The sequence below is a fragment of the Hippopotamus amphibius genome, chromosome 5, assembly GCF_030028045.1.
Source record: "Hippopotamus amphibius kiboko isolate mHipAmp2 chromosome 5, mHipAmp2.hap2, whole genome shotgun sequence".
Lineage (NCBI taxonomy): Eukaryota > Metazoa > Chordata > Mammalia > Artiodactyla > Hippopotamidae > Hippopotamus > Hippopotamus amphibius.
In genome coordinates this window covers 17,649,809-17,666,414 of record NC_080190.1, presented here as the reverse complement: position 1 = coordinate 17,666,414, position 16,606 = coordinate 17,649,809, and the positions used below count along the sequence as shown (strand labels likewise).

At 38.2% G+C, this 16,606-nt stretch overlaps 1 protein-coding gene and 1 pseudogene across 2 annotated transcripts in view; one reads left to right on the top strand and one right to left on the bottom strand.

Moving 5' to 3' along the window:
* Positions 1-779: 779 nt before the first annotated feature.
* LOC130853890 (F-actin-capping protein subunit alpha-1-like) lies at positions 780-1,640 on the top strand (annotated as a pseudogene).
* Positions 1,641-12,475: 10,835 nt separating this feature from the next.
* Positions 12,476-16,606, bottom strand: part of CCDC186 (coiled-coil domain containing 186) — a 43,090-nt gene continuing 38,959 nt past the window's right edge. For both annotated transcript variants that reach the window (XM_057735243.1, XM_057735242.1), the window contains one exon: positions 12,476-16,295. In XM_057735243.1, coding sequence (XP_057591226.1) covers positions 16,212-16,295 — 84 coding nt within the window. In that variant the 3' untranslated portion in view covers positions 12,476-16,211. The remainder of the gene's footprint in view (positions 16,296-16,606) is intronic.

Genomic DNA, 16,606 nt, shown 5'->3' with positions numbered 1-16,606 from the left:
TGTCTTCTCCCATATCCTGCTAGAGAATAAACTGGCAAAATCAAGAATCTTTCCTAGAAACTACCATTTCTTTTGCAAGAAATACATGCCATTTTTGTATATTGTAATAATCCATGAATGGTATATTCTTTTTCAATGACCTGCAGAGCAAATTGTACCTTGGGCTGCACACATTAATCTGAATTACCCAGAGACAGTGTGACCGGTACAGAGATCTATTGTGATATTGTTTATATGCCTGTGTTAATTTTTCTTCGGCATTGTGTAATTTGGTCTTGCAACTGCCTAGGTAAATAGTAAAGAGAACACTGAATAATTTATAACTCATTCACTTATTTGATAAATGGTAATTGTGCATTTTCTAGGTGCCGGACTGTGCTAGGGCTGAGGATTCTGGTGACTAGGAGTTTGGTGTCCTTGCTGAGAGCAAAAGCTCTACAGTCAACTGGCCTGGGTGTAGATTCTGACTCAGCCGCTTACTAGCTGGGTGACCTCAAGCATGTTGCTTAAACGTACTTAGCTTATTCATCTCTAAAATTGATTTTTTTGCAAGAATCAAATGAGTTAACAAACATAAGTCTTCTCAAACAGTACCTGGTGGATAGTAGAGCATCTGCTGTTTTCATACACAGCAATGGATCAGCACAGGTGGAAAGGAGGCATTTCCAGAAAAGTTAGGTGTGAAATTGCTCCCAGTCCACATAAGGGAGGCATTCGTTTGCTAGTGTTGTCAGATTTATTGATTTTATTAAAATTTGCCTGCTCGAGAGCAGCCCAAGATGGCCGACTTTGAGGATCGGGAGTCAGATGAGGAGAAGGCACGCATAGCTGCTAAATTCATCACTCACGCACCCCCAGGGGAATTTAATGAAGTGTTCAACGATGTCCGGCTACTACTTAATAATGACAACCTCCTCAGGGAAGGGGCAGCACATGCATTTGCCCAGTATAACATGGATCATTTCACGCCTGTGAAGATAGAAGGATATGAAGATCAGGTCTTAATTACAGAACACGGTGACCTGGGTAATAGCAGATTTTTAGATCCAAGAAACAAAATTTCCTTTAAGTTTGATCACTTATGGAAAGAAGCAAGTGACCCCCAGCCAGAGGAAGTAGATGGAGGCCTGAAGTCTTGGAGAGAATCCTGTGACAGTGCTTTAAGGGCCTATGTGAAAGATCATTATTCCAATGGCTTCTGTACTGTTTATGCTAAAACTATAGATGGGCAACAGACCATTATTGCGTGTATTGAAAGCCACCAGTTTCAGCCTAAAAACTTCTGGAATGGTCGTTGGAGATCAGAATGAAAGTTCACCATCACACCATCTATAGCCCAGGTGGTTGGAGTACTTAAGATTCAGGTTCACTATTATGAAGATGGCAATGTTCAGTTGGTTAGTCATAAAGATGTACAGGATTCAGTAACTGTTTCGAATGAAGTCCAAACTGCCAAGGAGTTTATTAAAATCATAGAGCATGCAGAAAATGAGTATCAGACAGCAACTGGTGAAAACTATCAAACAATGTCAGACACCACGTTCAAGGCCTTGCGTCGGCAACTTCCAGTTACCCGCACCAAAATCGACTGGAACAAGATACTCAGCTACAAGATTGGCAAAGAAATGCGGAATGCTTAAAGGCTGAATGTAGGATTCTTCAGTACATGGAAAGAAAGGATTCAGCGTGTGGTCATATGATAAATACGTGATTTATAAACGAGTGATATTTTGCTAGGGCTTTCAAAGTTAACAGGTTTTCTAGCCTCATGGAATACTGTTGAACCTATAGCATTGTCTTGATTCTTTTGTGTTTTCTGCCTTGTAATTTTCTGTTTTCACCATATCTACTTGTAAATCTTTTTTTTTTTTTTTTTCTTTTTTCAATTCTGCCACATTTAATGATGGAGAGAGATAGCTATCCTGGAGTCATTTTACTGTTTAGAAAATTTTCCTAGCCATGAAGCCCTGTTACTGACATAGACAGGCAATATGTTCAGTACTTTTCTACCCCAACCTTCAAAGCACTTCTGGTGCTTCAGTGGTTTTTAGTGATCGACCAACAGCTAAAGAGGCTGAGTTACAAACTATAGCTGAATGGAAGACATGTTCATCCTTCTCCCTCCAACTGTTTTGATCTTCATTTTTAACATCTCATAACTATCATTTCAAACTTTTGGATTGGGGCTTTTCAGGTCCTTTTTTGGAGGCAAAGGAAGTTTTCTGGAAATTCCATCATAGCCAGCTTCTCTGGGGAAGTTGTTTTTAAATCCAAAGACTTGAACCACATTCCCTACACGTGAACGTGTTTGCTTTTTTCCTTTCCCTTATTGTCTCCTTCCCTTCTAGTATCCATTAAAGTTATAGATGTGCGTTTTTAGAAGAGTTTTACCCATTTATTATTTTTTTAATATTCAAAAACTGCTGACATACTAGGGATATAGTAGAGTATAAAACTTGAAAAAATACAGCTGTTGAAGGAATAATAGGTATCTTGTGCTTTAATACTTTGTGGCAGGATTGTACTATAAGCGAATGGATCAAACAACTATGTTAATCACAAAAACTAAAAATGAACTAAAGTGAAAAGGATAACTTTCAGGCAGTATCTTTCTATTGTAACCTGTTATTTAAAGGAATACTAGTGATCTGTTCTAAATAGGATGTAAAACTTGTTACAAATTACTCTTCCTCAGTCCTGCCAACTCAAATGTAACTGTGATACAGCAACCCTTCCCAGGTTTATTGGCAGGTACGGGTGTGATCTCAGAATACACAGGTAACATAGATATGACAACTGGTAATGGTGGATTCATTTACATTGTTTACACTTCTATGACCAGGCCTTAAGGGAAGGTCAGTTTTTTAAAAACCAAATAGTGTCTTCCTCTAGATACATGTCAAAAGAAGGGTTTGTGTTCCAGCTTTGTTTTTGCTCAGTAATACAGTTAAGCAAGAGTTTATTTCCAGGTGACCTGTTGAGCTGTGTAAGCATTTTTGTTTATTTCTAATAAAATATATTTGTATTATTTGTCATTCATACTATCCATCCATACCACACTATCCTCTGTATCAGGTAGTCCAATAGAAATATACCTGTTTTGTTCTTAAAAAAAAAAAAAAAAATTTGCCTGCTCGCGGCCACAATCAGTGCTACTGAAACTCTGATCTCTTAGAATAGCCCATGTGCCCTGGAATGTTACATCCACTGAATCAGCCGTTGTTTGCTGTGCCTGGTATAATAGGTGTCTTTTCAAAATGCTATGAAGGGACTACCCTGGCAGTCCAGTGGGTAAGACTCCAAGCTCCCAAGGCAGGGGGCCCAGGTTCAATCCCTAGTCAAGGAACTAGATCCCGCATGCCACAACTGAAGAGCCCACATGCCACAACGAAGATCCCAAGTGCTGCCGCAACTAAAACCCAGCGCAGCCAAATAAATAAATACATATTCAACTTCTCTCCCACAAATACAAAGCAGAACAATTAAACCTCCTGTGTTCCCAAAATTCTAAAATAAATAAAATAAAATATAAAGCCATGAAATGCTCCTTGTCCTAACTTACCCCCACTCCCTGCAGTTTCTTTGAGACACAGCAATCACTCACTGCCACAGTCTCTCAAAACAGGTCTCCATTTAACTTGCTTGCTTCCTGGAATTACCTGAATTCTCATCATTGGCTCGCATGGCTTTTGGGAAAAGTATGAGGCCGAAGGATGCTCACAGCAATTGCTGGAAGAGTCTGGATGTGCTAACCAGGCCCTGGTGAGCCTCACTGCTCTATAGGTCCCTGGAGCATAGGCTGCAGCCACTTTGCTGTCATCTTGTTTGTTACTTGATTGATATTGTCCTCATTTTTCCTCACCCCCTCTCCAAACTATGTGCCACTTAAATTGTAGAGAAGCACTGCGTACTTAGAGCTCACCATTTCTTGGTACACCTGTTAGCAACTGAAAACAGCTCCAGGAAGCACTCCACTTGACATGGGATGATAACTGGTTTGCCAACTACATTTAAAAGAAAGAAGCTACTCTCTTCAGGGCAAAATACTTTGAAATAATTTCCCAAACTGTTTTGAAGTTACCCTTAATCTGAAGTTACTTGCTTTTGGCTTATATTTTGATCTTTACTAAAAATGTTTACTGCTGGTATTCTCAGCACCTAGAACAGTGCTGGACGTGTGCTTTGTAAATTTTGTTGAACGAATTGAAAGTACAACGGGCATGATTATCAATATAAGATTGTTTGGAAAATTATATGATGGATCTCATGATATGAAGAGGATTCACTGAACTACATCCAGAGTAGAATTTATTCATTTATTCATTTAATAAACGTACTTGGTACTTAGTATTTGCCAAGCACTATTATGAGTGATTTATACTCAGTAACTAATTTAGTTAATATTTTCTCTCTATAGAGCTGAAAAATCAGACCCTAGAAATAAAATCTGAACACAAAGAGGTACATAGATTTCTATGGATATTTTGGAAGAAATGTGTAACTGATTATTTCATAGTAGTAACACCTTATTACTCATTCTAAAAGTCCCATGTTATATGCTTTATATGATAAACCCCTTTCATCCTCACAACAAATGTATGTTGTAAGTGTTCTCACAGGTATAAAAACTGAGGCTCGGAGAGTGGCTATAGATATAAGTCCAAAGTCCAAAGTCACAACGTTAAAGATTTAAACCCACCTCTGAATTCAAAACTTTTACGTATTTGGAAACTGTCTTGTTCCCTTATTTACTTTCTGCCCTCTTTTTTCCTCACTTCCACTTGCAAGTAGATTGTAAGCTCTACACATTGGCAGACAAAACCTACTCTTTCACTGTAGTATCCCTGTTTCTGGATCAAGCCAGGCATTTATGGGCACTGGAGAAATATTTGTTTGTTGGGTGAATAAATGGACTCCAGGTTCCTTGCAGGAGTGCTACACTGCCTTCTCAATACCACCAGTTTCCACCAAAGTAATTTATAATGATTTCCAGACTGATTTTTCCAACTGAAGTGTTTATTAGCCAAAGCATATATTGTGTGTTAGGTACCTCCATCAGACTTTTAGGAAGCAGGCATGCCCAAAGAACGTGGGCTTTGAGAAGCCATACAACTGGCCAACGGGTACATGAAAAGGTGCTCAACATCACTGATCATCTGGGAAATGCAAATCAAAACCACAATGAGCTATCAGCTCACACTTGTAAGAATGGATTTTTATTAAAAGGACAAAAGATAAGTGTTAGCAAGGATGTGGATGAAAGGGACCCCTTGTGCACTGTTGGTGGGAACGTAAGTTGGTGCAGCTACTATGGAAAACAGCATGGATGTTCCTCAAAAGATTAAAAATAGACTTACAGGATCCAGCAATCCCATTTCCAGGTATATACCCAAAGGAAATGAAATCAGCATCCCATGTTCATTGCAGCATTATTCACAAAACCAAGATATGGAAATAACCTAAATATCCATCAACAGTTGAATGGATAAAGACAATGTAGTATATGTATTCAAAGGGATATTATTCAGCCTGAAAAAGAAGGAAATCCTTTTCAGAAGGTCCTACGACATATTTCACTCTCACTTTCAGTAGTAGTCTGGGTCCAGTCAGGAGACGGAAACAATACAGTAGGCTAAACAAAAGTTTAATACAAAGAATTACTGTTTTAAAAGGGTTACTATAAGATGTAAGGACATTCTATATGGTACCTCTGGCTGAGGGAGAGAACCCACAGAAGCACAAACTTGGAAGGGGTTCAGACCTTGTTGGAGAAGGTGTGGTTCAGCCCACTGGGTAGCAGAGATGTTACTGGTTTGGCCAGGATGGAGCTGATCTGGAGTTGCTTGGCAAACAATAGGTAGGCGTGCCAGCAGGCGAGCAGGTAGTCAGCAACCCGTGGTGTGGATGTGCAGAGGCTATTCTGTGTGTGACTCTCTGGACCACATGTGACTGTGTGTAGCCATGCAGGGGCTTTGGTTTCCATGTCGAGAAGGCCATGAGAAGGTTATCGTCAAGTGCTGCAAAGTTGCAGGTGGATGGCTGCGGCAGCCTCCGCTGGATGTCCTCTCATACAAAAGGCTGCCACCCAGCCCCTGCCAGCAACTTCCAGAGGCTTCTTCCTCCTGTGATATGCTTCCTCCATTGCTCTCTGCAGAGGAAGCTTAACACCACGCGTACATTAAAGGAGAGATGATTAAGGGAATTCTCTTGTTGATCACAGGGCAGATGTTTCAGAGCGCATTTGGACCTGAGAGGCAATAAATCAATAACCCACACGCCTTCCCTCTTCAGAGCTTCCTTAACTCATTTGGTTCCAAGGACCTGCAGAACCATAAGGTTTTGGTATTGACTGTTTCAGGCACTATCAGGGTCATTGGTGCCTCTGGAGCAAGGAAAAGCCTGGCAGGGTGTGACCTCAGGCAGATCACTTCCTCCCATGGGCCTTTTCCCGCATCTCATAAAAAGTGGCTGGAGTGAATCAGTGATTTTCAAACACCAGGCTCCACTGAGGGAAGAAAACAAATAGAGCGTTTCACAGAACTAAACTCGTGCCATTGAAAAGTTGAGTCTTTCAGCCTTTTTTGACAAGTGTTAAACCATCCTGTCTTTTATGAAATGATGGTGATAAATGACAGTTCTCTCACTTAGCAGAATAAAAGTCTGCAAGCTCAGAATTTTGTTTTTGAAATTTTATTAGCCTGTAGGACCCAAAAGTCTGGTCACTTGGGCCTGGATGCTCTCTCTCAAGCCTTCCTCCATCTTTGAGACCTGTGGTTCTACAGGGCCCTGTGGTCTTTCTTTCTCATCATCTCAAGTTTTGGCCCATCACAGGGATTCACAGGGCCCCTGCACAGTGATGACTCACCGCTAAGTGAAGCATTTCATGTTTTTAAGATATTTTGTAAACCCCAGGGCAACCACTAAGACATTTTAAAAAGAGGATTAACGTCTAAGCCAATAATGGAGATATAACTGAATCATACACAATAATCCAAAAACAGGCAGAAATTCTAGAAGAGGATGGAAAATTTATTTTACAAGCATGTGTATCTTGCTTAGCAGTGACCGAGTCTTAGTGGCAGCAAATGGAACCTGAGTTCTATCAAAAGACACACTGAGTCAGGAGCAGTGCTTGAATTACCTACATTGCTTTGAAAGCACCACAGAACCTAAATGAAATATTGACAATGGAGCTTTCTTAATTAAACTAAGAGAACGAGTGCCAGCCAGGTGGCAGGGGTGGCATGTGGTTAGGTACCAGCTAACTGTCTGCCTTCCTGTCTTCAACAGCACACCGTTGCTTGGGTGATAGCTAGGGGTGGGTGGAATTGGAACCCGGGTCAGACCTCCTGACCTCAGGAGCTAGAGGAGGCAAGTCATGTGAGCACCTCCCTATGGCTGTTATTAGTAAAATTCCAAGCCGTATAGTGCTTTTTTCCTTTTCTTCCTCCTTCCTACAAAAGGGTGAAACATCCACAGTACTGTTCACAGTAGAACCAGGCCCTCAGGACAAAGTCTGTGTGGCAACACCAAACAAGTATTAATTTTAAAGCTCCAGCCATCTAAACACTTCCCTTGCTGACACCTCAGTGGCTGTGCACAAGAGGATGGGGTTGGCTCGAAAATGAGTAACTTGCATTCTGCTCGTTACTTATTTTCATCACGCAGCCGCTGCACCTGACATCCTACCCTCAGGAACGGCATCAGGCTTCGGGTGTCTCTAGGTAGCACAAAGGTCTAAAGCTAGAATTGAATTATAGATCTTCTCAGGGAATGCTGCTCAAATGGACATTGGCAATACATCACTTTCTCCCACCTCCTTTCAAACTCAATCTCTTTCAAGAGAATGAGAAAACTGAATAGGATCTTTCCGGATAATAATCATGTGTGATAAAACCACTCCTCCCCCCTTGCTCTTACTATGCACCCCTATGGTGCCAGGCATGTGACATGATTCTTAGAATACCATTTTAAAAGTCAACTATAGCAAAAAAAAGTACATATTCACTGAAAAATGTTTTGGATACAAGAATTTAAAGTATATGAAATACGAAAGTATACCACTCCTTAGGGGAAGCCACTGTTGAGCCTATGTATCCAATCAGAACTTCTCCTTTACATATACACATAGTTGTATATACAACAGTATTTTTTCACTTTGTTGTAAAGGTTATCCTATTAAAGCAACAATTTTTATAATACACATATATATGCATCCTTTAACATTTTAAATACTTTTTTTAAACAGGAATTACCCCTTTATTTTTAAAGGGTTATATGTCTTAGCTTCTATGTCACATCTCAGAGCTTTGCAGTTTACAAAGTTCTTCCACATTCAGTATCCTATTTAGTCCTCAGAAAAGTAGGTGTTATCATCCCCATTTTACAGATGAGAAAACTGAAGCTCCGAGAGATAAAGTGATGTGTTTAAGGTTTCACAATCAGTGGCGGGGCAGGGTCATCCAAGTCCATGTCCAGATCATTTTACAGCCCTCAGTGTTCTCCGGTTGCCTTAGATGGAGATGGGGCAGGCAAGGGAGGCTCTGTTACAGTCACCAACAGGGCAGCACGAAAAGGTATACCCGTAGGTCATTCACAAGCTTAAGGAACACCTATTCATTGCCCAGACTGTCAAGAAAATTATAATATCATCTATCAACTGTGAGTGCCCTGCAAATTTTTACTGAGTTTGAAAGGGAACAAATGACTGATTTTATTTCTGTTCTTCTCTGATTGCAGTTACAAGAAGAGCTTAGTCAAAAGTTAATCAGAAAGAGGAAGAAAAGAGGGGCAGCAAGGCTCCAACTAAGAGTCTGCTAAGTCACACAAACTTGCACACCCATCTTCTTTAATAGATTACTGGTGTTTTGTTTAAACCATATTAGTGCAAAGAAAGAATCTAAATATTACTGTAATCCACTCACTGAAGTATTAAAACTTTTGACTTTTGGGAGGCAGCAGAGGACAGCGAAAGGCAAGCCCAAAACTGGGTTCAAATTCCTGCTCAACGACTCCCTTGCCAGATCCTCAGAATTACTGTGCACCCGTTTCCTACCTTGTACGGTTGCCTGAGCCTCACTCAAAGCAGTTAATTAGTATTTGTTCTCTGTCCCTGCCTTCATATGTTCGTCCTTTAACTGTGTTTCTTATTGTTTCAAAGGGAAAACAAACATTCTTAAAATGCAAAAGCAATACAGTACATTGTATTTGATTTATTTCTGACCAGAGAGACTAGGTCCTAAATGCGGCTGTGCTAAGTAAATACAGCAGTGGGTAAACTCCTAAGACACATAAGAGCACCTTGCAGGGCAAATCATGTTCGTCTATGTAGCTACTTTTCTTATGCTGACAAGTGTCCAGAACCGGTCGGAGGGGCTTTTAACTTCATTGTGGGATGGATCATGTAGTCAGGTGTATCAGAACATGAGATCCACGGCCCTCAGGCCATCACTGCAGACCTCACCTATACTTGAACTTGGTCCTTACCCCACTCTACCCCTCCCCCAAACCTGATAAGCTCTCTACTTCTCATTTCCACAGCCTTCAATACTCTGTGACAACTATTTATCTGTTAATGAGCATTTAAGGCAGAGGTTAATCTAGAAAAACATTTTAGTATACTCTAACTGCTTCCTAGGATTGACTGGCTTTTTTTTTTTTTTTTTTTGGAGGCTTTAATAGAAGTCAACTTTAAATTACATAATTCATGAATATATTCTTTTAAAAACTGAAACAGTCCTTTAACCCTGCATGCCTACTCCATCCCCCCAAGAAACAATCACACAAAGTAATTTCTACTAGGACTTCAGTGTTTAACTCTCTAGAATCCCCTCCTTCAAAAAAAAAAAAAATACGTACACATACGTTAAGCTGGCACATCTCTTGTTAGACTTATAATTACAAAAAGGTACAAAGAGACATCAGGAATCACCATGGAACATCCTCTATAAACAGCCACGCTCATGGGCCCTGCCTCCTGTGGCTTGTCCTGTACAGCGCCCGCAAGACCATCTATGATATGAAGCACTTCCACCATCAAAACAGTAATTTGACATGGAATTGAATGTGACAAGGAGATGTTGCTGAACTTCCTCTTTTCCCTTTAATCTCTTCCTCACTTGACTGACTTGGTAAATAAGAGCCCGTCCAAGCAGGATTCTGAAGGAATTGATGAAGGTTGGAAACTCAGGAGACAGCCAAACTAGCTCTGGACAGGTAGAGTTCTGGTGGTTGTTTTGGGTGTAAGTTGCGTGCGTGGGAGGCAGGGCCTATGTGCAGGGGTGTGGGCAGAGACTAAAGGAAAGATCCTCTTCCACTTTAACCCAGAGTTGTTACTGAAATGGAACCACATCATGCCTGCAGGTAGAGTGCGATCCATAAAAACCATCAGCAACATTTGTGCTTCAGAGTATGGACTTTGCAAACAAGTTACTCAGATTGACTGCTTAAACTTCGTGACATCTTTGGGAGATGGTGATACTGGATCATCCAATTTCTCAGAAGACACCTGGGGCTTGAGCGTGGGGAGTAGCATTCTGCCATGAAGCTATGCTTCCAAGCCTCTGCTTTTTTTGAAAGTTGGTGCCTTGGAGCTTGGAAGGCATTTAACCTCATAAAAGTAAAGAAAATAGGTAATAAAAGTTACAGGGAAGCACACAAAGTCTTTTTACCCATAAATTTTGATGAGACTTAGTCACTGTTTCAAAATACAATTTTTGCAAGAAAGTGGGTTCTGAATTCGGAGTAGGAAAGCCAGGAATAGACTCTTCTTGGCCTGCAAGTCCCAGCAGTGTCTCCCTCCAATCCCTCTAGGCTTGCCCCAAATTAACACAAAAACAAAACATGAAGTCCAGGAAGAAGCCAGTTCAGAGCCCAAAGCGACAACCTCCTTTAGCAAGGACTCCTAGGGACCTGCTCTTTGGGGCAGATGGGATCTATGGGGGCTCTGCTGGGAATAGAGCTGAAAGTGTTTCATGCAGGTGGGTAGACTAGATCAAGCGCAGCGGGGCTAGTGGGCATTTAGGGCTATCTTCCCTGGTCAGACTTTCATAAAGAACCTGCCTAAGAAACAATAGCTACTGTGGCAGGTTTAACTGCTATTTCTTGGGACAAGTAAAGTATAAGGATGCTGAAAACACATAAAATTTCCTGCCCTTGGGTCTTTAATTAGTTATTAAAAACAAAAACTACACAGCAAAACGGATGATGTGGAAAGCCCATTCTAGTATTTAATATAGTTCCTAAGTAAATGTAACTAGAAGTTGACTATCAACAAGCTAAGTTTTTTATTCCAGTGAATCCTAAACTTTCAATAGAACTCTTTTTGCACTGGGTTAAATAGTAGAGATCCTTCTCTTAGATGTAACATCTTATCCCTTTTTTTGAAGTACAATTAGGGGCAGATAGTCTGCCTGGCAAGGAGCATGCCCTTTGGACAATTTAAAAGGCTGAAAATTCCTCAGAAATAGAATAGTACTTAAGTGCATGCTTCTTTTAAAAAATAAGAATCAAGTCTCTTAAATGTAACTTAGGAATTAATGGTGCATCTCTGCGGGGGCAGGGACATCAAATCTGGTCACGCTGTTCTCGGAGAGAATCATTAAAACAGCATCAGCATTGGTCAGCCAGAGGCATCCTCCCAAGCTGCTGGTCCTGAAGAAGTGTGCACTCATTCTACACTCACTGACTGAAGCAGACTTTATTAAGAAAAAACAGACTTGGATTTAAGTTCATTGGTCTTTTATGACTGCAGGTCACACTGACCAGTTAAGAACCGTAAGCCAATACTCTTCCAATAACTCACCCTCTTCTTTTATATATTCCTTTCTGTTGCAAACAAATCTACAAGTTGCTGAAAACTATTAAGGATGTCAGGAAAGCTTCCTCTCTTCTATTAATTTTACCTTTATTCCAAGGATTCTGATTTCAGGGGATTCTTTCCAATAGTGAACTCTTTAAGGAGTGTGGCATAATCTGTGTACCTGAACTGCTGAGAGAAATGGAAAACACATTATGATGTGAAGTATCCACCATACGTATTACCTTCATGAAATTAACGCCATTTCAGTATCTTTTTATTAAACATATTAGATCTTTATTATTAAAGCTAGGTAATTTGGGCAAGTAAGTTCCATTGTTTTGTGAAAAATCTGAATTTATTACTAGCTTGTCAAGGTTAATGAGAAATTTTCACACAGGCATGTGTAAAAGGCCTTTTATAAATGGCCAAATTTTGCTATCAATAACTTAAACAAAAGTTTGAAATATAACGTGGCATTCAATTTGCTTACTATTGTTCACTGACTTTTAATAATCAGTAGGATCAAGACAAAAATAGAAAGCAAAAATTCTTAATCTGGTCTAAAAAAGAAAATTCAAGCAATCTGAATCAGCCTTGTCAAGTCTGGAAAATCAGTCTGTTAGCAAGTGGTGTGTGTAAATAAATAAAGATGCCAGTAAAATACAACTTGGTAAACAGGCATTACCTATTTAATAAGTACAATATATACATAAAATTCTCTTGAAAAGCTTCATTTTATACAGAAACATATTTACAAAATGAACAGTGTAATCAAACTAAAGATTATCTGTACAATGCACACATATATATATATGAACTTTGGAAGATAAACAAGTTTCATCATAGTCAAAATGGATAGCCTATGCATTTTAAAAAAGAATTTCATACCAGAAGAAAAATACATCTTTAATGTACAATTATATTTTTCATTTATTTTCCTGAAAATTCTTTGTTTGGATTCTCTTTTGATTATCTTCTCTTGTTCAGCTTTGAAAAATTTCAGGTTTCTAGTGCCACCAACTGGTGTTAAAAATTAACAATCTTAGTGTCAAAAAAGAATTGTTTTGTTTCAAAAAGGTTACTGGAAGATAGACCACTGGCGTCAACATTCTTAGGGCAAATTAATGATATGGAATAACATGATTGATAAAAATATTTTCACCAGGGTAGCATGTATAACATTTAAAATATTAATGGTTTCTAATGCTTTTCTCCTTCTACTGGTAAATTTTGGTCTAAAATTATATATAAAAATCTTTAGAAAATAATATATTGCAAAACAAAGTTTGGAAAAATGCATGACAATGTGATTAGATTCATCTTTATGAGCATCAAGTAGACATTAATAGTTTACTAAAATGGCAAAAAGCAAATGCCATTTTATGGTCTTTGGACTTTTTTTCCTTCTTCTTAAAGAATAATTAAACATCAAACTGAAAAAAATTAGGAAATATGCAGAACCACCACAAAAACAGCAACCTGCTCTCAGTATACTTCAGCAAGGATTCATTTCCCAAAGCTTCATGCCAGAGCGAGACTTCTGGGTCACCTACTTGCACAAGTGAATTAACCTTCTTCCAAGAGGGGCTGGTTGTGAGCTGTAGAGGCTCAAAGAGCTGCTCCTACTGCCCCCCAGCTGTTTTCACTAGACCGTAAGCTCCATGAGAATGGGAATTGCCCTGTCTTGTCTGTCTACCGGTATAATGATGATACCCTGTAAGGTGCCTGGCCATAAGAGGTTTCCAATAAATGTGTTTATTACATGAATAAATAACATGTTGGTAGCCTGATAAGATTTAATTTGAAGATAATCTGCTTTAGATGGTTATGGATAGAAAGTTAAAAAAAAGAAAACAAACCTCACTAAAGTTTAAACTTATTCTCTGTGCAAACCCACCATTTTCAATCCTTAAAACTTACCAGGCTAAAGTTTGAAGTGATATAAGAAAAAGGGAGTCACAGTAAGTATTCACTTTAAAATTAAAACCTAGTAAAGTGTATACATATATATATATATACATACACACAAAAATCATTTCCTGCTCAAAGAAACCAAAACAGTGCTAACAAAAACAGCATTTGATGTGTTCAATTAATAAGAAACACATAAAACAAAATCTCTTCCAGATCTTAAGTTTATCCAGACCACTTTCCTTCTCTAGACACCCCATTCTTCTCTCCATGTATTCAATACAGTAAGGGTAGAAGGCCCTCTAAATGCTTACATCAGAATCTGTTTGTGATTCAGTTTAGAGAGAGCTGATAAAAGCACGTTTTTGTACACACTTCGCTCAGTCCTGACCCATATACAAAAGGATATAGTAGAAACTAAATGAAGGGAAAATAAAGCATTTTCTTCAAGTTTTCCACAGTTCCTTATATTTATGGGGGGGAGGAGTAATAATAAGTCAAAATACGGTTTATAATTGCATTCTTCTAAAACTGTTTAACCATTAAACTTCTCTAAACGAATGGTGGCACAAATGTTAATATTGGGATGTTTCATTTTCACGCGTAATATATGTATGCAAAAAAAGTATATATATATTTAAAGTGTACAGACATAGAACACTATGGATCTCACCACTATTTGGTCACCATTAGCACATTTTGTGTCTTGGGAGGAAAAAAACAAATATTGTAGTGTATGAATCTATATCACATAAGAAGCTGTAAAAATTTAGTTATGCTGACTACCCTAAATAGTCCTTGGGAAGTATCAATAGTATTGTCAAAAACAACTAGGAAAACAATTCAGATGTGATTGCACTTACCCTCTTATTTCTTTATTTTGATAAATTATTACTGGTAAAAAGAACAAGATACATTATGGTAAGACTAAAACTTTTATAGCTATTTTAAATATAAAATGTTTCTGAACTCGTATTTCCATTTTGATGTGAAAAGATTTTGTTTTTGGATGACAACATATAACAATATACAGAAAAAATCAGATGCTACATTGAATCATCTAATCCTTAGTAAGTGATCATTTTAAACAATGTTGATTAAAAAAAAAAAAGTTACAACACATTAAAGGGACATTGCCAACATAAGCCCAGCCCAACTTTTAAAGCCATACAATTCTTTAAAGGTTTTTAATCCATCACCCCAAAGCTTACTTCTCTTAAGGGGAGAAAAAAGGTTGCAAAAGTCTAAAACAAAAATGAGGCTTGCTGCAACACCTGTGTATGTGCCACGGTGTCTATTACAGAAATGATCTGAATATAATAAAATGTAAAAAACCACACACAGAAAATAAAATAAGTGAGAAATTACAAGAGTTGAGAAAAATATCCAGTGACAGAAATACTGATACTATGACTGGCAACATTTAAGTGCACATCTTAAATAAATATTGTAAAAATCCAACAAGATACATAAATTTGGCTCTAAACTTCCTTTGGTTACAGATATTAATTATTTTGTGTTTTAAACAAATATACCGAAACACATATCTGAGGACTGTAAGATCACCCCACTACAACATACAATTATACCAACAGTAAAGAATGGAGCACAGATAAAATGGTTAACAGTACCATATGCTGGCTTCTCTTGGGAACTGGTTCTTCAGCAACATCTTAAATTTACCTTCATACTCGATTTTAGTAAAGCTAAAGTATTTCAGTTTCAAAGAATTCATTATTCATCTCTGTTTAATGACTAATCCATTTCACATTTCAAAATATAACTGAAGTCCACAGGAATTTTCTAAACGAGAAGGCTATTTAAAATCATATTTTATTTAACTGGAGATTTAAAAAACTCAACTATTAACTCAATTCAAGTCTGAAAAAAATGTACCTAGCACAAATAAGGCAACCTGACAGAGGCACATAATGCCTGATAATTGCTAGTTACCAAAAGCTAGCTTTCCTATCATCTTCCATTAAAATCAAAAGATTTAAGAACTCATTGGCATCCCTAACACACAAGCAAATGTTATATCAGAATGTCAAAACAAAAGCTTTTATCACTTCTTTAGTTTTCTTCATGTTGGAGAAATAGCATATTACTGAATGATTAACACCTGTCCTTTCATGCATAGTTTTAGAAATTGAAATCACTTCTGACATTATATATTTTAAAGGGAAGAAACATGGAGAAGGGGTTTTCAAAAGCCCTTGTCATAATGTTCAGTACTTCATATGACTTTTAGCAAATTAAACTAAGTTGTTCTGATTCAATGACAGGCTGTTACCACACAAAATCAAGTTTCATCAAAGCTTACATTCTTACAGTATACACAGGAATGCATTTGCATTGTAAAAAGGTACTTTTTTATACAGATGAAGCAAAAAATTTTTACTGGCTGACGCACAAAGCAGGGAAAAGTTTCCAACAATACTGGGCAGTGGCACCTGCTCCTTGTGTAGCTTTTGTCTGTTTACTGAGGAAGAGCTTTGTGTTAGGTTTTCTTCGTCCTCTGTTCTAGTTCATGCTGGTATTTAATAAGACGTTCTATTTCTGTTCCAAGTGTTTGCAGATTTTCCTTTAACAAGTGGAAAGAGGGAAGAGAAAACAGAACTACTAAATATAATAAGTAAAAAGATTCGGTTTGAACTATTTTTGCCTAAATTGTGAACTGAAAGAGTGATGAACAGTCTTAAATGCCATGTGACATAAACTAGGCACATGGCTGTTTTCAGTAAAGTAATCCTGTACACTTCAGAACCATACTTAATCTTTTTACTGAAGCTACAGCAAATTTTAGTGCATAAAATTATTACCAGATTAAAAAAATTATTCTTTACATCTATTACTAACCACCAAGGCCCAAACAGCACAAATAGAATAGCTGGG